The sequence below is a fragment of the Drosophila takahashii genome, chromosome 3R, assembly GCF_030179915.1.
Source record: "Drosophila takahashii strain IR98-3 E-12201 chromosome 3R, DtakHiC1v2, whole genome shotgun sequence".
NCBI lineage: Eukaryota > Metazoa > Arthropoda > Insecta > Diptera > Drosophilidae > Drosophila > Drosophila takahashii.
In genome coordinates this window covers 31,472,850-31,495,219 of record NC_091681.1, presented here as the reverse complement: position 1 = coordinate 31,495,219, position 22,370 = coordinate 31,472,850, and the positions used below count along the sequence as shown (strand labels likewise).

The following is a 22,370-nucleotide window of genomic DNA, read 5'->3' as shown; positions in this document are numbered from 1 at the left end:
GTACGATCGCCGTAGAAAATATAAAAATACATTTTTTATTGCTTTTCTTTACAACGTATTACTTTTTACAATTTAGGAGAAGGATCGGTTTTTCAATTTTTTAAGAAAGTCCTTGGCTTGTTTATCACCTTGTCTGTATTCCAGGGCTCGTAGCGAATCGGAATCTGAAAATATGAAATGTACATATTTTTTGTTTTATAGCATAGTTCTGTAGTTGGATAATATACCTGTGTATTCTGGTCTGGATAAGTTCATCATAATTTGTTCGCCTGGTGGCGTTACCTCGAGATCTTCGAATGAGATATAGCTCTCTGCTAAATACTTGGTGGACATTCCGAACAGATCTTTATCTTTGACGCTGAATACAATTAGACTGTTTTTCTCATTACGCTGTTGCTCACTCAAGGTTCTATTAAAGAGTATCATTAATATCTGGCACAAAAATATTAATAAATCGATTACTTACATACGAAACTCCTGATCGTAAAGTGGAAAGCAACTTTTGTTGTGCACGTTAGTCTTCACTGTTGTAACATCATTGAATCGGCTTGTAGGCATGAAGCTAGCTTTAACAAAGGAATCCACCGATCCATTCGAATCCATTGGCATTAGGTTGCGTGCATTTAAAATAGTTAACTATAAAATTAAACAGAAATTAAAATAAATAGTAAGTATTAAGATAATTAATTCTTACCAGTAACCCAGAATCAGTTAGTTCAGCCGTTACAGTAAGTTGCCCATAGGGAGATGACTCTTGGTTCTTTTGGTTTTCCAGACGCTCCAAATAATACTGATGAATTAGATCGGCTGTTTCCAGTGAATACAGCCTGAGTCTACTCTGAATTGAAGACAGAATCTTAATGTCCGAAGTCTGAAGGTTTCCCATTTTGAAGCAATCCATCATTGTCTGAAGAGTGTTGTTTAAATTTTGAAAGAAAGCTGGTGGTCGACGTTTCTAAAGGAAATAAAAGATGTTTTATTTATGTTTTGTTTAGAATAAAGCGTACTTACGTCAAGATTGGATTGAATAAGGTCGTACATTATAATTGAAAGCTCAGACCAAATGCCATCCAATATCCTTTGAAAGTTGACTTCATTGAGAGTATCGTAAAGCGTTGTCAACGAGCCCTCCAAGTACATCATCAACTGATCCATCGAGTTGGAGTCCTTGGCGAGGACCTCAGCACCTTCCGCCAGATATCGTTTAATGGGCGGTGCCATTCTTCGGGCTACAATTTCTATAAGCTCAACGATCTGATTGCGTTCGGTGTCTAAAGCGTTTTCGATTACAGTTTTGATGGTACTAGCACATCGTTCAGCCTCTAAGTTCGTGCGATACTCGCCCAATCTCTTAATTATATCATCAATGCTAAGTTCCTTAAATAATAAAACAATTAATTTAATGATTTCTTTCTATTATAGTGAATAAAATCTATTACCTTTATGAATGAAGGTAAGCTCTGGCGGATGTAATCCATGTTGTTTATGGCTATGCACCATTCTTCTGACAAGGCTGTAAAATAAATAATTAAATTAATATGAAATGCTTGTTAATCATTCTTTTAAACTTACTGAAATTCTTATTATTATCATCGGCAATGAAAATGTTTTCGACTCTGCGAGACATCTGTTGAGCATAAAATATGCAGCACCGACAAAGGTCCTGTAAAAATATAATTATCACATAAAGACACTTGATTATAATGATTTTACAATCTTACATTGACAATTTTGGCCACAAATATGTAGGAACCCTCGACTTCTGGCCAGTCAAGTTGTTGCCAAAATATCTTAATTTGGTAAAATATTGAAAGAGTGTCCACAGCGGAAGAACTGTATTTAACTGTTTCGTCCACAGCTTTCAGCTGATCCAAATCAATTGCCTTCTGTATGCGGCTTAAAGCCTTAATGATAGAAATATCCAGCCAATGAGTAACTCCCCTCTCGAACCAGGGATAAAAGTTGGCCAGTTCCAGGCTTTCGGAACAAAGCGATTCTCCTAAAAACAAAATAAAAACATATTAGAATCTTAACATAAATTTTTAAAATCAATTAATTCACCTAATTGGACATATCGCTTGAGTATTAAGTAGACTTCGAATAAAGTTGTTCCCATATTTACATTCTCAAGATTCGGTAGATATAAGAATTGATCGTCTGGCACATCCAGTCGCTTAATATTATTGCACACTTCTATTATAATGGATTTACAAATTTCAGCAAGTTTTGAGTCATAGAATAAATATAGTATTGCGGAATAGTTAATCTGAATTTTGCTGAAAAGGAAAAGGAAAGTAGTGTTTATAAGTAAAGTATTTTATAATAAGATGTTAAACTTGTAAACTTACTGGTAAAATATTTTATCAAAGTATTCCATTGCACGTTGTAGGTCAGACCGTACCATTTGTATGAGTTTAATGATGTACTGCAGCTTTTCATCATCGGTTTCTGTGTTTTTGGACTGCCTGCTGCCCTCCACTATGTGCTCCAGCCATTCCTTTGTCCCGGTATTGATGGCATCCACTATGGCAGTGTCAATATTGCACGTTTCATCGGTTTCGTTTGTGTGTAGCCAGCCGTAAACCGATTTGGGGAAAATATCTGCACTTTCCGGCACCTCCAGTTCCTTAATCTTCTTTAGAATATCCAGCACTTCATTCAGTGCTCTTATTATATTTTTATCACTGGTGTTTTTGGACCTCAATTTCCGTAGGACAGCGAAGCACGAGGGCAGAAGCCTCCTAACTCCATCCCAGAATGTTTTAACATCCTCCGAATCATTCTGCATGTAGGTGATAACCGGCACCACAATATCCAGAATAGAATTGAAGAGTGTGAAATTGAGTTTGTGTGTTTCATGAATGGTGCTGTAGGCGTGCCACTGGCTAAGGGCGCAGTCAAACGGGGTCAATCCACTTTGGGCAGCGTGCTGCGATCGAATAAGTTCGGCATTGGGACTGAACTTTCCGCTCCACCAGTAGTTGGCCACCTGCGAGGTTTCCAACTCGTACATTAGCAAAAGTTTAAGTAAATTCTTGTGCTCCTGCACGGCGACACTTTTGTTCTTTTCCGCACTCAAAGCGAGATTCACCAAGAGAGATCCTCGACTCCGGCCCTTGCTTCCCTTCTCGAGATTATACCAAACGGTTAGACCAGAAACTGGAATAGACTAGGGAAATTGGGGGGTTTAAATAAAAAGATCTTTTTAGTTTTGAGTCATCTTTCTTACCTTAAGGGTAATTGCAGCTCTCCCAATTAATTCATTGTCATGTTTTCCGGATGAAGCGGTCACTGCTATTTCTTTCATTAGCTTACTCAGACCCTTTACACCCTTCACATCCAGGATTTTGTTGACTTTTTCTTTAACCGTCTCCGCGGCATCAAAGTCCCTGAAAAGATAGAACATTGTATTCGTCAATTAATAAATTTTATTATTTTTATTACAACAACTTTCCAAAACTACGCAACCAAATAGAAAATATAACGATTAGTCAAATGATTTTTTCAGATACCATACCTCGTTGTAAGTTTGAGTCAGACCATAAACCTATTAATCCGCGATAAGTGCATTTCAGAATTCAAGAAGCGTTAAATAACTTAAGTTTGTTGAGTGCGTTTTATTGAACGTAAGCAAACAGAATAACACTTACCAGACTTCAACGATAAGCACTTCGTCTCGAGCATTCTCAGTAATCGGCCTGGAAAAATAGTATAATTACTAAATAGGAAAATTGAATTTTAAATACAATACTTACAGTGAAAAGTGCTCCTCCCATATAGGATTTAATGTGGCAGGTTTTACAGATGAATTATATCGATGGGAACCATTCGACTCTAAGTATAGGGTCACAAACGGATCGGATAGGCCATTTGAATCCTTGGACATTAAGTTTTCGGCCTTGATAATCTCGACATTTAATCTAACATTGGGTGGTTCTTTCAATCTAGCCGCCTCACAGATTTCCACATGCGTTGCGTTCGGAATTTTGAATGCATCCTGCACAAATTCAACCAAACTGTTGGTGCACTCTTCGTTGTTTTCACAGCCAATGTTGTTGAAAATTTCAAATAAAATCTCTTCATACAGATCTGTAACCTGCAAATTAAACATGAAGTAATTAATTCTATCTCAATAGCGCACAATTAAACACATGCGACATTTATAACGTATCTATTCAGAGGAGTATTTTAATTGTATTGAAATAAAAATAGAAATAAATCACTTATCTAAAGGTCAAAGCTAAGGAAAATATCGGCAAATTCCAGAAAACGGAAATATAAACAAAAGCGTCACAGAGAAAACAGAAAACCAGACACAGCTGATGTCATATTTACTTGGCTACATTTTAGAATAAATCCCATAAATTATCCAGAAACATAAATATTTACTTAAATCAATCCATGAACTTCCTAAGGGTATTCTGTAAAACATTCAATAAATTCCTTAGATTCCTAGATTCTACATAATTCTCCTATTCAGTTTTTTTGCCAAAAAACAAGTACATAAATATATCCAAAAACTGAAATACTCGATACACTTAACTCGAATGACTCAACAACAATTTTAAATCAATGAACTTATACAATCGCTTTTGTTTACCAAGGCACATAGAACTCAAAAATGTTTCCCTTAGATGTTTTTTCTAGCAGTATATGATAGAAGACAGGTATTGATAACACCTGTTGTTATCTAAACTTCAAGTTCTACTTACGGTCATCGAATGGCAAACCGCCTTGGCATGGGAGTCGAGTAAATGCTTATGAACTCCTCGAAAGTGTCGACTAGAAATGCTTCCATTTCGATTCAATATGCTCATTCGTCGCTCAAATGGCTTATTAAGTGACTGGGTTGAGGATGCTTTTCTCGAGAGTCTGATATCGTCGCATCCGGTACGCGATCTGGATCTGTTAAGGCTATTGGTTTTCGAACTTTGGTTAGACGGGTTGTGATTTTGGGATCCGAACTTGCTCAGAACACGTGGTAACGAAAGGTAGCTCATTTTTAATTGCTGTAACTATCTAATCACTCCACAAAATATATTTAAATGGTTTGAGTGCAAGCGAAATTTTTGGCAAATCTTTTCTTGCAAATATACAATTCGAAATAGACGCACATATTATCCGAAAAATCACGGAAAACCCAATGGACTTAAGAACACCGACTAGACCCAACCGCTTCGGGGAAGAGTCTGTATCTAAGTACAATAGCGTCCGGTCTCGAAAATCTTTGCGATATCCGAAATATCTTGACGTTGACCATGAGATAAAAAGTGTATGCGCTCAATTCGATTCAGATCGCTTACTGTATTTGTGCATATGTACACGGCGATTCCCAAGTGTTTGTGAGTAATAATAAAGCAATCTTAAGAGAAAATGTTTTATTTTTGGATTCAAAAAGGAAAAGCTCAAGGTGGTAATGAAAAGTGTATTTTCTAAAGTACATTAAGCTTTCCTCTCGCTCAATTCGCCACAGTCCGTTGTATGTTTGCATGTTCTTCAGTGCTTGTTTATGTTGTCAGTATACATTATTCAGTTTGTTTATACAGTCGGTGTATATAGTTAGGTAGGTAGGTGCATAGGCCTCTGGCAAGTTCATTTGTTTATTGTTCAAACGTTTCTATGGACACGACTTAATTTTTTCTGTTCAATTAAACTACACCTTCCCAGACGGCAAACATGCGAACAGCAAAATGTTGGTATAAGATAAAACATTGCACGGACATTAAAACGCTGGGATCGTTATGCTCCGCTGCAGGCTAGAAAACTGACCTATGTCGAAATTTCCTCGGTAGTCAGGTTTGGAAATTGTGAAATGAATGTGACCAGGCTTAAAAGGCCCCCATATCCACCAATACAACCCATGGTGGGTTGCTAGTTTGGGAGCCTCGACGGTTACCAAAAGCTTCTGCAGATGTGAGTTGAATCTGAGGTACCAAAAGAAAACTAATAGGACAGAAGTTCCACAAGCGATTGTACTATTTCATCGAGTTCAGGGTTTTTTACTACTTTTTTCAATACCTAGGTCATCGGTAAATAATTCTTAGTAATTCCTAAAATTCTTAAATCATTTTGATTTTTTAAAATGTTTTAAGCTTTCAGAGTTTTATTAACATATGTGTTATTTGGCATAAAACTTTCACCTTGTTGTTAATTAGGTAAAGGTAATAAAATGAAGGAGAGACCTAAAATAAATTAAAAATAATCCTCACCGAAAGTGTTACAAATTCCCAAAAAATCGAATGAATCATTCAACAGTTAAAAGCGTCTTTATATAAAATGAAGAGTAAATGGATAAGTGAAGAGTTGGTTTGAACCTTAAATGCTACACAGTCCTATATGAAAATTCGTTTAGACAGAAAGTTCCATTGACATTAGCTGAAGCTCAGCTACATAGATACACCTAATGGGAATGTTGTTTGATTATTACCATCCGTTCTGATCTTTCAGTAGCCTTGTCACCCTGATTCATAGCTTGGGGAACTCACAACTTACAAATGTGTTCAATGAACAGAGCTTTCTGTTTCTAAAGGGAATACTTACATTCATTACAGGAGCCGATTCCAAAACGGATGCGCTAATATCATTATCAGAAGTCGATGCCAAGGTACTTTCCGTGGCAAAGGTATCGATGCTGGTGCACTCCGGATCCTGGCTGCATTGTAGGGTGCCATCGGGACTTTCGTCGGACTCCTCTGCCTCGGCACTGCCATTTTCCTCAAAAGGAGCAAGGGAGCTTTTCAGGACACCCTCATCAATTTGGGATTTTTGCCGCAAAAGGGATCCAAATTTTTCGAAAAAGCCATCATCTCCATCTTGCAGTCTAGAAGAAAAATTTAAACTAGTAAATCATATCTAGAGATTTTTATAACAATGAATAAGCAACGGCTTATCGTTTAAAAGGGGATTTTAGCTAAGATATAGAACAAGTCATTAAGTATTGTCTGAGCTCAGGGATTGTATGAAAAATAGCTGAAAAAATTCCCTAGATCTGAGTCATGTTTACATATATTACCACCCACTCGGTAAAATCGATCTGTGGCTTGGATTCCCTTACATCACTTTCGGTGTCTCACGCACACATTATTACTCCACTTGATAATCTTTAATTTATCCGATGACACAGTTCCAGTTCTCCAAAATGTTCATATAAAGAAACACACATATCCATGAGTTTTTATTTTGCCACAGGTGTGCGTGAGTCTGTATTTTTTGGATCGATTTATTTGTCCAACTTACTGGTGTTCATGCTCTGTGGGCGGATTCATTTTGAGTTCCTGCAACTTGAAGAAGAACCCCTTCCACATTTGTTCCTCGTCCATTCTGAAGATGCTATTTTTGATATATTTTTTAAATTTTTAAGGGAGCACAGGCACGGCAACCGGAATCCAACAAGTGTCACCGGAGTGTAGAAACATACTAACGGCTTATTTGCACCGAACAAACGATGTGATTCATTGCCAAAGCTGCTCTCCGACGTAGATTTTTCTCAGTGGTATTCACACGCTCTTCCGTACACTATCACAAATTATAATTAGGTATGTTTGTAAACCCACATTAGGCGAAAGTAAGGAAATGGGGAAGAGCAGAGAGATACATACGAACACTGGTTACCATGGTGATCGCTGGGGTTTTTATCTGGCTATTTTGTTTATGATCTTAGAATCTTGCATCTTTAAATTTATAAAATCTTTTAAAATAAAAACTCATTGAGAATAGTTTCTGAATGGTGGTATTGCCACACACACACACACCTGCATGAAAAAGGTAGGGCTAGGTGTAAATGTTATGGTTGTTGTAGCTACCTCTGCAGACCTTTTCATGGTCAACTACGCATTTGAAGACACCCTTTTTTAGGGTCCAAATAAATATCTATCAACGAACAAGTTACTGGATAGACAACTTACCTTATCTTGTCGAAAAGCCTTAATTCTGAACGCCGGAAATAGCCCTTCAACATTATTAAGTCCTTTGCAAGGTTAAAATGTGGGTATTCATTAGTTGGGATTACCAATTGGGAATTAAGAACCCATTAATCAAAACACATTTTTATAATAACCGATTAAATTAAGGAAGCATGATACGTGATTAAACACTTTAAAGTTTTCTATTTATAGATTGTAAAATAAATTAAGATTAGATTAGATTTGTTTATGAATTTGGTATTAAAAATACCGACTATTAAAACTACCGAGTACCGTCTTTCGATATTTTACAGATGGCAGCGCTGCAGTCCGATAAACAAAACAAACCCACGGCAATAACAACAAATTTGTTATTTGCTCAATTTATAAATTAAAAAATCATGAATCTAAAATATAAGCGACGGTACGAGAGTTTAAAACGCTCTGTGAAGAGTTATCTGCTGGTAAGATCGTACAAACGTATGGGGAATTATGTATAAATGTGCGATCTATTAACATACGTAATCCAATTTTAGGAGAACGCATCTCTCACCGACGAGATCTGCCGCCTGCAGGCCGAGTTATCCGTCACCCGATCTCAGAGGCTATATTTGATTGAGAGGCTCATGTTCCACGAGGGTCTGGAGAAGTCGACCAATGGACGTCCCAGTGTCTCGAACGGAAAAGTCGAACCCACTGATGCTACTTCTGGGGGTCAGAAGAAACCCAAACCAGTTGTTGTGCACAAGAAGCCCAGCGAAGAAAAGCCGAAAAATGTCGCGGTGATACGGAAAAAGAAGCCCATGTTTCCGATGAACCTGAATAATGTATTGCTGCACTCACTGGGGGAGATAATATCAGTGAATCCCAATTTCCACACCGAGAACTGGATATATCCAGTGGGCTATGTGGCCACCCGGATTTACGCCCATCCCAAGGACCCGCGCAAAAAGTGTGTATTTACTTGCAAAATTCTGAACAACGCCGGGATTCCCCAATTTCAAATAATACCCGACAACGATTTGGATGGAGTCTTCTTCGGAGAGAGCGCCAATACGTGCCACATGGAACTTTTAAACTCCATTCAGAGGTCTCCCAGTGTAAAAGTGAAAATACCCTTTGACATACAAGGAGAGGTCTTCTTTGGATTGTCCAACCAAAAGACACAGTCGCTTCTTATGATGGACCCAGGCTATCATCATTGCACAAATTTCAAAGGATTCGCAGTGCAGAATGTTCAATCGTTGAATAGCGTCTCATTATCGTTTGAGACGCTTCAAGGGTTTTTATCCTGATAAGATTTTTTAGTTTGTCTCTACTATAAGATTTTCATAAATAGATAAGAATAAAACCTATTATATTCAAAAAACCAAACAGCTGATATTTCTGTTCCAGTTCCATGTCGTCTGTTTCATTTCCTAATGGAGATGCATTTATTTACTATTTATTGCTTAAAACAAAATAAATCTTTAGTAGGAATTAAAATGTTAGAATTATGAAATATTTTTATGAAAATATTTCTGTTCTGTTTCCACTTGGTTCATTATATTTAAAATCATATGTTTTCTGGCCATAAAACTGTGTGCATTCGTGGTAATTTCGAATGGAACGAAAAGTGCACTTTGTTTTGTTGTTGCTAACTATCGGCTTTTCCTATCACGGAACCGAAAACAAGCTGGCAACCTGCTGGGGCAATCGGAAATACAACCCTTGGCCAGAAACATATGTACACAACACCTATCTGAAAAGTATTAAATATTTTTGGAAAGTTGTTTTGGTTGGCGTTGAATTAACCGACATTGCACCAGCAGCCGAGGATATAGCAGAGCAGCCAGATCGGTCGAGATGGGGAGCATCGAAAAGGCGTGTATATCCGGATTTCTGTGCCGACTCTGTTCCGAGATGCACCGAACAGTAATACATATTTATAGTGATCATGGCCAGCGTTTGTGTCTTGTTGAGAAAATCAACGGCTATTTGCCAATAACAGTGAGTATTACTGGGTACTAGATGCGAGGATATTTCAAGGCCTTTAAGAAATGGGGTTACACATCATCGACCATTTTTGTATGTACTCGAAAACCAGGCATTGCAACAGAGGTTTGCACAAACAATAGTTTTCCCGATAGGTCAATCTATAAACGTTTTGGGAGTAGCATTTATTGATTAATCATATATTTATTCATCGCACCAGATTTCTCCGACTGATCCCTTGCCAAAGACCATTTGCAAAACGTGTCTGCATCGCGTGGAACAGCACTACTCGCTGCTAATGCGACTCACACAGATGCGGGAGAAGCGCAAGATTAATGTAATCGAGTTCAAATCTCGCATAGAAGTGAGTAGAAAAGATATACTATGGTTATACCCATACTCAATGAACTGCATTTCCAGAGAAATCCATCGATATCCAGTGTGAGTGAGTCGGATGAGGAAGTGGTGAGTTGTTTGGTTTCTTTTCGAAAGAATTTAGTCATAACTCTCCGCTGACTTTGCAGATAAATCGATCCACCTCGATTCACGAATTCTCGGATGAAGAGGATCAGGCGCCGCGCCGCAACGAGACCGAATCCTCAACTGGCCCACGGACCCAGGAATCCCAATCCCAATCCCAATCCCCCAAGTCAACAGAGACTGTAGTGCCCACACCAAACAGCAGCGAAAGCCACAATGATAGTGGCGCTGGCCCCAGCAATAGAGACCCCATAGAGACTGTCAGAGGCACTGGAACAGGCACAGGCAGCACCAGCCAGCAAGGAACCCACGTAGATTAATGACTGCCAGCCTCGTCTCTGGTCGGTGGAACTATATACACGAGTACTTTACCATGTATATATAGACACAATTGTGTGTGCGTACGTTTAGATTGGAATAAAATAAGCATTTTATTTAATGAACTAGGTAATTTCGAATACAGATGATAAGTGAACCAACCAACGCACACTTTTGGATTGGCAGGATAGAGTATCTTTATAGTTGGTCAAATACTTTCTGCGAAACTGGCCCATCGCTCAACGTGGCATATCCACTTTGTTTACCTTAATCTTATCGTAGCTCATTTTAGTGGCTACATTCTTTTGCCATGATAGCAGAAAGTTTCTTTGTTTGCATCGGTTCCAGTTTTATGTTCATCGATTGGAATCCCAACAATGACCATCTTATAGCAGCTGACAAAGGTCTTTGTATCGTGTTACTTGGAAAATTATTGAATGAGAATTGTGCACCCCTATATTTATGGGTATTGCAACGTCCACCGCAAATGCCTTTTAACAGGTAGTCAAGAAATTGTGGTAAAAATTATTTTGCCTTTTAAGGTTTTTAAAATAATTCTTTAATGGTAATTGATGAACATGTAAACATAGGGAGTTCGTTTAACTTATTAAAAATAATAAGCAATTACATAGATTCGCATTAGAGCCAGTAATACCAACACGTGATATTTGAACATTTCCTTTTCTCGATAATTATCTGTTCAATTTCTTTGATATGTTTATTGTAAACCCCGTGACTCTGACTCTCGTACCAAATTCATTTTAATCCTTGTCTGTCTTATGAAATGTTCTTTTTATTGAGCCTAACAATACGCACGAATCGCTGAATACTTAAAATTGTCAATCAGAATGGTATTATGATAACTTAGTTTATCTTGCTTTTCCTATCACTAATGTTTCCTGCCATATAAACGCACACTGATGGAGCACGTATATTAATGGGGAAAACACTTGTGCTTGCAATTGTCGTTACATCTTAAGTTAGTAAACGTATATTGTTTTTAGTTGCGGCTTCAATTCTGGAGGTATCACTGGAGTGTGTTCCACTTTTCGAGTCACTAAGCGCTTAAACCGTCCACTAAATTGCTTGCGAAATCCTTTAAAGCTGTTTTTATCACTTGAGGCCATCATGTCCTGGAAAGTAGAGAAAAGTGAGTTATTAGTACTGAAAACTAACGATATAAACCGAAAGAATGAATTCATTCGTGTGAGTCTCCTTAATTTTTAAGATTGTTTGCTCTGATTGCGAATTGCTGTTTTTAGCTTATCAGAAACGAATATTTAAAAAAATTTAAAATTCCTGGTATGCGTTGGAATTTTATTTTTAAAGATTATAATTACTTGAAAATGGGGGTTCCTGGAATTAAATACAGTAATTGTTTAATCGAAAGCCCTTTTACGTTTTATGAATATTAGCAGTATACGACAAAGGTGAAAGTGAAACCCGGAAATGGCAAACAACAGTGATTTAGAGTCTAAATTTTAGACCCTTCTCTTAAAGTATTCGCAGACATACGACCCCCCCAAAACGTTAGGATTTATTAACCCCAGCTGACCTGAGTGTGTATGTGCTGTATGCGGATCTTTAATCTTATCGCTAAAATGATTTCTCAAAATAGATCTATTTAATGCCGAGTGCGGCAGGTTTAATGCCCATAATATATTGCCAAACGTCCGTATGTCTGTTCATACTTCCATACATACTAATGATTTAGACGGCAATTGTTGAAGTGCAAACAATTTGTTTCCTCTTTATCTTTCGCCAACACACGAGCGCACAAAGACTAGGAACTAAATATACTATGTACGGTCACCCGTGGAGTATTTAATAATCGTTACGTCATTATAATCTGCACTGCGAAGGAAACATGTGCGAATTGTGGTTGGGATAGTAAAAGAACCATAGTATATCTTTAAAAATAACCATATCATTTTTCACACCATATTGACATGTTTATAATCCCATATCTTAAATGATCATAATAGTATTTCGATTTTTCTTTCAGTGCTGACTTACGGGACTCAGGCAATTGTAGATATGCGGAGTGGGCGCTTTTGGGGGAAAGGTCCACTCCGTTTGATTCGAATTCCCATTCCCGTTCCCGTTGGCGTCGCAAACAGCTGGTGCATTACTGGTCCTCACGAACGTAACGCTCTGGGTTTGTTTGGCAGGTGGTGGTGAAGACGATGATGATGTTGATGAGGCCGAGGCCTTTCCGCTCTGGTCCTTCATTTTTATGTGGTCGTCCCAGTAGCGCGTAAATATATTTTTGGTGTGGACTTCGGCGTTCGGATGCGGATTCGGATGCGGGGTGTTCAGATAGTCGGATACAGAAACATCACGTTGAGAACATTTACTGCGGACAAGACGCATCGTTAATTTCCCAGTGATACCCTCGATCGGTGCTAAGTTAGTTCATTTCGCAAAACTGTTTTTAGGTACACGCGTATCACAGATGGTTTATGTTTTTGTTTTTCGGTTTTCGTTTTCGGGTGCCTATAGCTATAGCGGTATGATATGTATAGACATTTGCCATAGCCTATAGCCTAAATGTCGACCATTGGCGGAAGAGGTTTTCGGTATACTAATGTCTCGCCTGTCTGTGTTTTATTTTCAGGTAGGCGCTACCGCTACCCAGCGTTACAGCGCGACTAGAATATCGATTTTCTGTACATGGGCTGCCGTTTTGGGTGGTGAGTTAGTCATGATGGCTGCGCACTATACTTTTAGCTCAGCCCTACTCCGAAGTTTTGGCCTGCTGGCTCGTTCCTTTGTGTGTTTGCCTTATTGCGACTTCCTTTCGCGAGGAGGTGTATTTATAGGAATGACAATGACACTTTTCATCTTTTCAATGCTAGATATAACTTACACAATATCAATTTTTGCGTTTTCACTAGGAGGCCAAACAGAAGCAGAAGGCAGAAATCAGAAACAGAAACAGACAAACGTGTCGAGTATTTTCTAGTCGTCGTGCAGGGGAAAAATGCGATTAATGCTGGCACTCTTCACTACATCCACAGCCACGCTATGGTTGTGTGTTTGCACATTTTTTTTAACTTTAACTGCTTTACACGTAAGTACACACATTAGTATTTGACTTCAGTTCGGTTTGGCTGGCAACGAGTATCTGAGTATCTGAGTATCTGAATACTGAACTCGACCGACGACTGGAACTGAAACTGAACAAAAGCAAAATATTAATCTGACTCATGTGGCTTGTGCTCTTTGCAGCAACAGCAACAGCAAACGGCCCAGCCAAGCAGCAGTACAACAACACAACAGCCAAAATATCAATCGAAAGTCGGTGCGAATGCTCTCTCGATCTCTCTCCGCTCTCCGGGGTATACCATTTACCGTATATATTCGTGTTCGTATGTACACTCCTCGCTCTTTTCAAGACCTTCTGACGTCAACTGACATTTGGTGAGCACTGTGTTTTCACAAACTCTGGCCAATATGTATGCGCATTTGTAGGAGGACTATATAAATAGCGGGTTTCGAGTGATTTACCCAAGATAAATTAATTGCGATTCCGGGGAATACGCCAACGACTGCGAAACTCCCAAAAAACACGATCGTGAATATTACGTTTTAGGAAACGAAACGCTGATTCGAATGAAGTGTTCCACGCCAAACTATCATCATCGCACTTAAGCAATTGGCTAGATTGCTAGCCGAGTTAGCCTCTGAACTGAGCAGTCCCGCTCTAAATATTTTTGTTTGTTGGCAGGCTAATTAATTGAAACCAATTAAGAGATAGGTATTGTTTGTGCTGTACAAATGAACAATGGATCTTTTGCGATATTAAGTGTTTTGCTTGTTCCGATTCCACCGTTCCTCTGTATAGCTGGCAGATTTTGAGGCGTTAGGAATTGCAATAGTTGAATTTTCGCGCTCACTGTGTATTTCGATTTAGGGAATATTTAAACTCTTTTTTTGTTTTAGTAATAATATTAGGTTTATTTCGATTTATTTTTCGTTTTTGCTGGTTCTGAACTGAATATTTTGGCCACCTTCTTTGTGGCAAATATGACGGCGACCAATGCAACAATACCCAAAGTCGCCAAGGAGGTTATGTTTTCAGATTTGAAATAACTCTGCAGAGGTCCCAAAAATTCGTTTCTGAAAAGCACGAAAGTTTAATAATTAATTAAGGTGTTTTTTTAATAGTTAAATATGTTGTATTAAATTCGATCTTCTGAAACCAGGAACTGTTTAAACCAGGGTAATATTGATTATTGTTTATGTACAAACTATTCAATGGATATTATACAACGGTTACGATTAATACTTGGTTTAATATTAATCAATGGTATAATCAGTGTCTGTGTAGATCACCCTCAATCTGACGTTATATGCAACCTTGCACCGGGGAGTAAAGTTAAATAGTTATAATAATTATAGAAACAATTAGTTTTAAAAGGTCAATCTTGGCTCACTTACTAAAGACATGTATCAGATTCTCACAAATCCCTATAAAAAGGTCATAATCGGACACTGAGTTTAATATTCGATCGAAAGAGATATATTTTAGTAGTACTATGAACTATGAGAATACTTACACGGCACTAGGAATTTGTGGAACTGGTTGAGGATGGCTCTGGGTGAGATATCCCTTCTCCGCAAACTGGACAAATGCCTCGGGACTATATTGCTTGGCCAAATACCTGTACATCTTTCCCTGCCGCAAGCTGTAATTACCAAAGTTAGCATATGTTTCGTAAAGATAACTAAACTAGCACTTACAATATAAATGCCGGTGATTCCAAAGCTCCAAGTCTCTTGGCCGTCGAGATTCCAGACTCCAAGCTGTTCATTCGGGCAATATTTAACTTTCGCTTGAGCTTTCCGCCCACGGATTCCCAGACGGCATAGAGCCGCTGACATACGGTACACTCGGCGGAAGAGCTAGAAGTGGGTGTACATAGTTAGGTATACATGTCTTGTGACGCTTAGACGGCGACCTCAACGCATGACTAATATAGCTTACAAGAAGATAAACCAGTCCCCGGTGGTGGCCCCCGATGAGGCTTGTGTGAGGTGCTCGAAGTTGTCGTCGGAAAGCTCTTTGACCGCTGGCTCCAAGTTGTCATTGAAGAAGTCTAGGATTTCGTCATCGTTTATCTCGCCGTGGTAAAGGATGGGAATTCCGCGCCTGAAGAATACCAAAGCCGGTTCCTTGCTGGGATCGTATATGGAAACGAGATTGCTATCCACCGACTGGACCACAATGGCCGACAAGGTCTCCTCCAACTGGGGATGAATCTTGGTGACCACATTCTCGTACTCCTGGCAGCGCTGGCAATTGTTTTTGTCTGCAATTAAAGGAGTTTCTTAGCCACTAACCGGTGTCAAATGGTCCATATGCTCAATGTACACGTAGGCTGGATTTCTTTTATATATATGTAGGTGCATATAACGAACTTACTGAATAGGACAACCACATTGCTGCTGCCGGTCAGGAGTTGAATCAACTCGGCGTCGTCCACGCGTCGCAGCTCCTGGGCCGCAGCATTCCCCAGGCTTAGACCCAAAATTACCATAAATATGAACTGCAGCATTATCTTGCTGTGTTTGTGGAGGAGCGGACTTGATCACTGGCCAATAAAGCTGATCTAAACTTGGATGCCGAAACAGAGTGAGAGCCCGGCTATCGATAGTCGCTTCATTCATGTATCGTCAACAGTGATGCGAAACATAACAGGTTTTGTTCCTAGGTGGAAAAGTCAGTACAGAAAAAGTACCTAGATAAATATCCAGGCTTATGCATGAAAAGTTGCAATTAATGCCACAATCTCTGTCATTTATTTTTTCGTTCCTAATAAAGCAAATATCCTGTAAAGCCGGAAACTACATAAATTACAGTAGGATTCAAAATTTCATTAAAACTAATACATTTTTTGTAGATTGCAGCTATTAGCTTTTTTTATTAAAAAAAAAAAACACAAGCGTAACATAAATATAATTAAATTTTATTTATAAAAGAAATTTTAACAAATAAATAATCAAATGTAATACAATTTGTAACAATACATTTTTAACTACTTTTGGTATCAATCTATGATCTTCGTCCTTCAAAGTTTTCTATAGAATTTATTACAAAATCGTAAAGATCTTCAATTTGTTGAGCTAGTTTATCTGAAAGAATTCAAGGAATATTATTTTGTAAACTAATCACTTAATTAAAAAACCTTACCCTTATCTGTTTCTACGAATTTACTTTCCATTCCATCGCTGCTCTCTCCAGATCCAGACATCATATCGTCCTTGAAAATATTTTTCAGCTTGGGCAAAACCAAGAGTAAGAAAATCAGGCCAATAAACTTGACAATTTTCTTGAATATCAACAGCTTGAGCAGTATCTTTCCAAGCGTGTACAAGTTGATCTTGGACTTCAGGTGTTCCAGAAAAGAGCCATGTGAGTAGGGAATTGGAAGAGCTGGCTTATAGAAGGGAGGAGGCGGTGGGCCATAGGAAGGATATGCGGGAGGCGGTCCATATTCAGGAGGAGGGGGCAGATAGTTGTTGTTCGGCGGGGGCAGGTAGTTGTTGTTTGGAGGCGGATTATATTGGTATCCATTATTTGATGGAGGCAGGTACTCTGGTGCGGGAGTGGCAGGAGGTAGGTAGTTGTTGTTCGGTGGAGAACTATAGCTGTAGCCTCCACTGTCGTTGCCTAATAAATAAAAAATATAAAATAAGTTATATAATTACAATACACCACTTTTAAGGACATAGGGATAGTTTATAATCCTTATCTCTCCATATCATCTTTTTATTTTTTGCCTCTTAAATGATCTTTATTTAATCCTTTTCTGATTGTATCTCACTGCATTTATTTGAGTAACACAATTGTACGACGGATCTTAAAGATTTTAAATTGTCCTTGAAAAATAATCGTTTAAAAGATTTGTATAGTACACAATGTCCGATTGGATTTTCACATATTTCTTCTATCCTTTGGTAAGTCACGCACCGAAATCCAAAGAATTCGAGTTTTGGATATCCCCGGAGTAGCTATCCGCAGTGCAAGCACAAATGCAGGAAGCGCATATCAGAACGGCAAAGTATTTGTTACGCATTTTTTCGATCGCGTTGAGATATGAATTAAACGGTTCCTAAAAGTACAATAAACGGTTTTCTTGACGACCGCCGCTTTATAAATTTCAAACCGAAAACATTGTTGCAAAGAAAATATCTGGCCGACGCATGTACGTATGTGCAAGTATTTATAACTGCCATTGCTTTTCCCCCGAAAGGTTTGGCCCCTATAGCTATAGGGCATATATGCAGCGGTGAGCTGAAGTTGAATCACTTGTGTATTCTTGCAAGAAATGTGGCTACCGTCTCACGTGCTGCTCAGTATTCATGCTACGTGCAATCGCTTGGATTGTGTTGGAGATTTCGAAAGAGACGCAAAAAGTTCAATACAACTTTCACTACCCAACTTTCAAAAAGCCTGGAAATAGCAACTGCCTATATAGTATTTGCGAGTTTGGGATTTCGACCACCACTTTTTTGACCTATTGTTAAACTCGTTTTGTGGGAATAAACGATTTGCATAAGTGACACAAATTGATGACATTTCAGACAAGTGTTACGAATGTAATACTTTTAAAGACTTTGGGAATACTGGAAAGTTTTACCCGTCATTCATATTATTCCAATAGAAATATGGTATAGTTATAGTTAGTATGCAGCGTCGTAATTAACAGTTTTACGTCGCCGGATATGCTCATAATGTATCCGACGGATCTTCAACTTGGTTAATGTGCCACAACACAGCTTGAATTCGAAACGCATTTATTAGTAGTTAATTGAAGGTACACTGAAAAATTACAAATTTAATGTAAGATATATAATGCTTTTTTAATAGATAATTATTTTAAAATAAAACTGTGTTATTGAAAACGACAGACAAACAACAAAGCTATAATCGACAGTAACTCTTTAATTGATATTATTTTTATTGAGAATCCCACTAATTTAGATACGCATTATTTTATAATACCGGAAGTAACCTGACTTTGATACTTATCTTGTAGACTGGAGTTGTATTATTAGTTTTAAAAACCTGAAAGACCGTAAAGAAGAATAATCAAATGCAGATTTTTTAGGGGAATAAAGAACTAACAATAAAAATATGATTCTGTAAATATTTCAAAAATGCTTTTGAGCTTTGTAGAATATTTCAAATTCCACCGTTTCACAATTCACCATCTCTTTATTTTAAAGCCTGTAGTCTAAAGGTTCTAGCTTACAATAATTCATTTAAAATTCATAACTTTTATTTACAGTCTGTAAATTCTTTATTCTTTATAATATTAATTTATAAAGAATATAAAATTTAAAAAACGAAAACATCGATGAATCCCCGCCAAACATCGGGGCTAGCGATGTTTCAAACATCGATTCCCCCACCGATGTTTCTCCACCTCTACTCAATTAGTATTTACAATTGGAACTATTGGTATTTTTTCGATATCGATATCAGGTGGTCCATTTTGAGAAGTTAATCGATATCAGGTGGTCCACTTTGAGAAGTTAATCGGCGCGCAAAATTATTATTATATTATAATATTATTATTAAATTATATTATTGTACATTATGAACATTTCGCCGTCCGTCTCCCTCGATGTGGTGCTCCCAATCCTGGGCATCCCCTCCCGGAAGGCCGAGCTGATGCTCCAGTCACTGGAGATGAATCCTCTGGCTCTTGGCCACGGGAGCGTGGACCTGAGGGAGCAAATAAGGGACCTCAAGGAGAACCGGAAGCCGTTTTACCTCCATATGGACGAGCTCTTCGCCCCCGAGGTGAGTAATCTCGAGGCGAGGCTATGTATATAGCTATCCTGACCCAATCTAATTCTAGATTTGCAGCAATCCCAAGCTCGGCTGGAAATGCAACACCTTCGCCATCCAGTCCGTAGACGGCCTATACTTCCAGGTCGTCTACGTAGACGTGGTGGCCTCCAACAGCGCGGAACGTTCCAAGTTCCACTTCGAGCGCATTATGAGAAGGTTGGACCAGTACGACTTGACGCGGTTCATGGTGGCGTTTGTGTCGGACAACTGCCCCATGAACGGGTTTTCCCTGGGCAGATGGACGGTGCCGCACCTGTGGGACATCACCCACATGCTGGATTGGTTCCCGCAGGTCCATGGAGTGCTTAACAGGACCTTGGAGCGGGCGTACAACACACGATTTGGGCGGTCGACCTTCCGAGCCATCTTCTCCGACATCAGGCGACGCCTCTACGTGGAGGTGTCTGCCATGGACGCTCACTCCAAGAGGGCCGACGACGTGCAAGAGGAGAGCCTGCGCCACCTGCACTCTATGGAGGCTGCGGTTGAAAGATTTTTCGCCGCCAGCGGGGTCGACACGTTTGACCCCAGGTACATGGCGAACGACACATTGGAGCGAATTGGAAAAAAGTGGAAAAATCGCTTTCAATCATTAATTGCTCCAAACGGTCCCCTGGACGCCGACACATTGACCGTGGAGGGTTCGGAGATCTACCCAAAGGTCTTCGCCCTGCTCGCCTGCGTCGATGGGTACCGCGGCACAGAATCTTAAATGAAAAAGTAAAAATAAAAGTTTAAATAGATTTTATTATTTTTTTGAATTTGGTGGAGTTGTGGGCTTTTCTGTGTAGCAAGAGTGCTTTGTAATCATACAGCTTTGCAGCGCTGGAGCAACCCTGTAATGAAAGAATTGTTTTTATTGTATATCAATGAAATAAATGCTATATTCTGTCTTACCGCGATGTTACACATGTACAATTTTTTGATTTGAAGGACTTTGTGTGCTGCTGCCATGTGGTTGCTATATTGTTTACGGCTTGGGTATTTGAATTTACAAGGAGGGCATACATAGCTGTTATTTTTGTGCACCCCGGTGTCAAAGTGTTTGCGTAAGTTCCTTGCAGTGTCAAAAAGTGCAGGGCAATATTGACATTGGAATGCCTTTAAAAAGTCCCTCGCGTACACCTTCACTTTAAAACATCCCGAATCGGGGTCGTTCGTATGCGATCCATCCAAATGACGTTCGGTTAAGAGACCACAATTGGCACACACGTGGAGCTCCAATACGTTCCCGTGAGCCTTGAGCATATGGCTCGCCATGTCGCTTTTGTTGCGGCAAAATATATACTTTTCGCATTGCTCGCAAAGCCTGTGGCGCTTTGAAGGTTTTCTCTGGCGAGCATTGGTGGGCATAGCTTTGCGCTTTAGGTCAGCATTTGGTACAAATTCCTCGTCTTCACTCGGCTGCTCCACTGTGGCGGGAGGCTGGAGTTGGTTCATTGAAAGGTCCGCTCCATGTGGACTCATTGACCGAGGAGGTTTTCTCTGGCGAGCATTGGTGGGCATAGCTTTGCGCTTTAGCTCAGCCTTATTTGGTACAAATTCCTCGTCTTCACTCGGCTGCTCCACTGTGGCGGGAGGCTGGAATTGGGTCATTGAAAGGTCCGCTCCATGTGGACTCATTGACCGAGGAGGGGTTGGGGGAGCTGGCTGCTGAAGCTCGGGATCACGAACTGATTTTTTGGACCGCAGACAAATGGGGCACATCCAGTTGATTTTAGATTTGTCCATCAATATACCCATAGCTTGTGAGATTTTAACACATCGACCGTGGAACCAATTGTCGCACAGATCGCAACATATCATAAAACGACCGTTATGCGGCTTGCGACAAATGCACCAAAGCCTGTAATCGAAATGGAATGGTTAGAGTTCGTAATACATCTGTCCGGTTCTTTCAAATCTTACTTCATTGGGTCGTTATCATCCAGATCACTGTTTTGTAGGGGGTTGGTCGGCGTCGTGGACGTATTGGGCGGTTCCATTGGGGCCAGGTTTGCAGCCTGACCGATGCTTCTCAGTTGCTGATTTTCCTCTGTAATAATAATAATATAAGTAAATGGGTTAGAAAGTGAATAGAGTTAATTCTTAAAACTTGCTTACTGTCCTTATCCTTGACCTTGTTGTTCTTATCGTTGCCTTGTTCGGCTGTCCTGGAGAGTCCGCTTCGAGACTTTGGAATTGGGAAAAGAGGATCTTCCATCCCATCCGCAGTCGAAGGTTTGGGATTGAATAGCTTCAATGGAGAGCTAGTAGTTGCTGACTTGGGCGTTGGTTCCGATGGCTTCTCCACCGGTGTCAATGTGGTGGTCACCAACGTCAAGTAGGAAGAGTTGGAGGAGCTATCGTTGGTTAGCTTATTAACCAAATCCGCACTGCTCACCGGGGGTCTCTTGCGCACGGCCAACTTCAAGGCCTGATCCGAAGTTCCGTAGGACTTGCGCTTGGCCCTGGGCGACTGATTAGGCGACATTCCGGTGGCGTCATCTGGTGGCACCTGCACTGCTCCACCGCCTGCTCCTCCCTTGGGTTTAACTTTCTCATCTCCGTCCACCTTTGTAGCAGATTTTGGCTTCGTGATTCCGCTCTCGGGATCCGGGATGAAGAGCAGTTCCGACTCACCCGAGGGATCACTAAGGCCATAGGCGTTCTCCGCCTTCACCCGGAACTTGTACCCTGATCCCTCGACCAGATCGTCCAGCGTAGCGCTCAGTGCTCGTGTGGTGGCCGCCTCGAGCCAATTATTCCAGCCCATTCGGAAGTATTCCAGTGTGTAGCTGCCTGTCTTGCAGCCTCCGTCGTGCAGCGGGGCAGTCCAGGAGAGAGTCGCC

At 39.8% G+C, this 22,370-nt stretch overlaps 7 protein-coding genes across 10 annotated transcripts; 3 read left to right on the top strand and 4 right to left on the bottom strand.

Annotated features, from left to right (window-relative positions):
* Positions 1-12: 12 nt before the first annotated feature.
* Positions 13-8,150, bottom strand: stac (C2 and C2B_Munc13-like domain-containing protein staccato). 3 transcript variants are annotated; one of them, XM_017149753.3, is made up of 15 exons: positions 7,905-8,150; positions 6,541-6,820; positions 3,756-4,096; positions 3,651-3,698; positions 3,230-3,389; positions 2,349-3,169; positions 2,062-2,276; positions 1,722-1,999; positions 1,573-1,663; positions 1,440-1,513; positions 1,012-1,377; positions 695-955; positions 467-636; positions 228-409; positions 13-164 (listed from the first exon to the last, which is right to left on the bottom strand). In XM_017149753.3, exons 1-15 carry the CDS (start codon positions 7,955-7,957, stop codon positions 73-75), a joined length of 3,432 nt encoding a protein of 1,143 aa, XP_017005242.2. In that variant the 5' UTR covers positions 7,958-8,150; the 3' UTR covers positions 13-72. The 3 variants fall into 3 exon arrangements, with proteins under 3 accessions (XP_017005242.2, XP_017005241.2, XP_017005243.2); XM_017149752.3 differs by lacking the exon at positions 7,905-8,150 and adding an exon at positions 7,237-7,418; XM_017149754.3 differs by lacking the exons at positions 6,541-6,820; positions 7,905-8,150 and adding an exon at positions 4,713-5,015.
* A 65-nt stretch (positions 8,151-8,215) lies between these two features.
* On the top strand, positions 8,216-9,243 carry LOC108062900 (transforming growth factor beta regulator 1). Its single transcript, XM_017149756.3, has 2 exons — positions 8,216-8,365; positions 8,438-9,243. The coding sequence occupies exons 1-2, from the start codon at positions 8,303-8,305 to the stop codon at positions 9,194-9,196; spliced, it is 822 nt and encodes a 273-aa protein (XP_017005245.2). The 5' UTR covers positions 8,216-8,302; the 3' UTR covers positions 9,197-9,243.
* Positions 9,244-9,591: 348 nt separating this feature from the next.
* On the top strand, positions 9,592-10,838 carry LOC108062884 (uncharacterized). Its single transcript, XM_017149737.3, has 4 exons — positions 9,592-9,890; positions 10,096-10,239; positions 10,296-10,340; positions 10,400-10,838. The coding sequence occupies exons 1-4, from the start codon at positions 9,747-9,749 to the stop codon at positions 10,673-10,675; spliced, it is 609 nt and encodes a 202-aa protein (XP_017005226.2). The 5' UTR covers positions 9,592-9,746; the 3' UTR covers positions 10,676-10,838.
* A 641-nt stretch (positions 10,839-11,479) lies between these two features.
* On the bottom strand, positions 11,480-14,145 carry LOC108062926 (uncharacterized). 2 transcript variants are annotated; one of them, XM_044395629.2, is made up of 3 exons: positions 13,543-14,139; positions 12,690-13,029; positions 11,480-11,806 (listed from the first exon to the last, which is right to left on the bottom strand). In XM_044395629.2, the coding sequence occupies exons 2-3, from the start codon at positions 12,903-12,905 to the stop codon at positions 11,654-11,656; spliced, it is 369 nt and encodes a 122-aa protein (XP_044251564.1). In that variant the 5' UTR covers positions 12,906-13,029; positions 13,543-14,139; the 3' UTR covers positions 11,480-11,653. The 2 variants fall into 2 exon arrangements, with proteins under 2 accessions (XP_044251564.1, XP_017005284.2); XM_017149795.3 differs by having other exon boundaries at positions 12,690-14,145.
* A 459-nt stretch (positions 14,146-14,604) lies between these two features.
* Positions 14,605-16,313, bottom strand: LOC108062925 (protein disulfide-isomerase A4). The gene is made up of 5 exons (XM_017149793.3): positions 16,102-16,313; positions 15,664-15,988; positions 15,420-15,581; positions 15,236-15,364; positions 14,605-14,795 (listed from the first exon to the last, which is right to left on the bottom strand). The coding sequence occupies exons 1-5, from the start codon at positions 16,232-16,234 to the stop codon at positions 14,633-14,635; spliced, it is 912 nt and encodes a 303-aa protein (XP_017005282.2). The 5' UTR covers positions 16,235-16,313; the 3' UTR covers positions 14,605-14,632.
* A 316-nt stretch (positions 16,314-16,629) lies between these two features.
* Positions 16,630-17,874, bottom strand: LOC108062887 (uncharacterized). The gene is made up of 3 exons (XM_017149739.3): positions 17,650-17,874; positions 16,870-17,349; positions 16,630-16,811 (listed from the first exon to the last, which is right to left on the bottom strand). Exons 1-3 carry the CDS (start codon positions 17,753-17,755, stop codon positions 16,732-16,734), a joined length of 666 nt encoding a protein of 221 aa, XP_017005228.2. The 5' UTR covers positions 17,756-17,874; the 3' UTR covers positions 16,630-16,731.
* Positions 17,875-19,197: 1,323 nt separating this feature from the next.
* Positions 19,198-20,354, top strand: LOC108062874 (uncharacterized). Its single transcript, XM_017149725.2, has 2 exons — positions 19,198-19,488; positions 19,547-20,354. The coding sequence occupies exons 1-2, from the start codon at positions 19,282-19,284 to the stop codon at positions 20,249-20,251; spliced, it is 912 nt and encodes a 303-aa protein (XP_017005214.1). The 5' UTR covers positions 19,198-19,281; the 3' UTR covers positions 20,252-20,354.
* Positions 20,355-22,370: the final 2,016 nt, after the last annotated feature.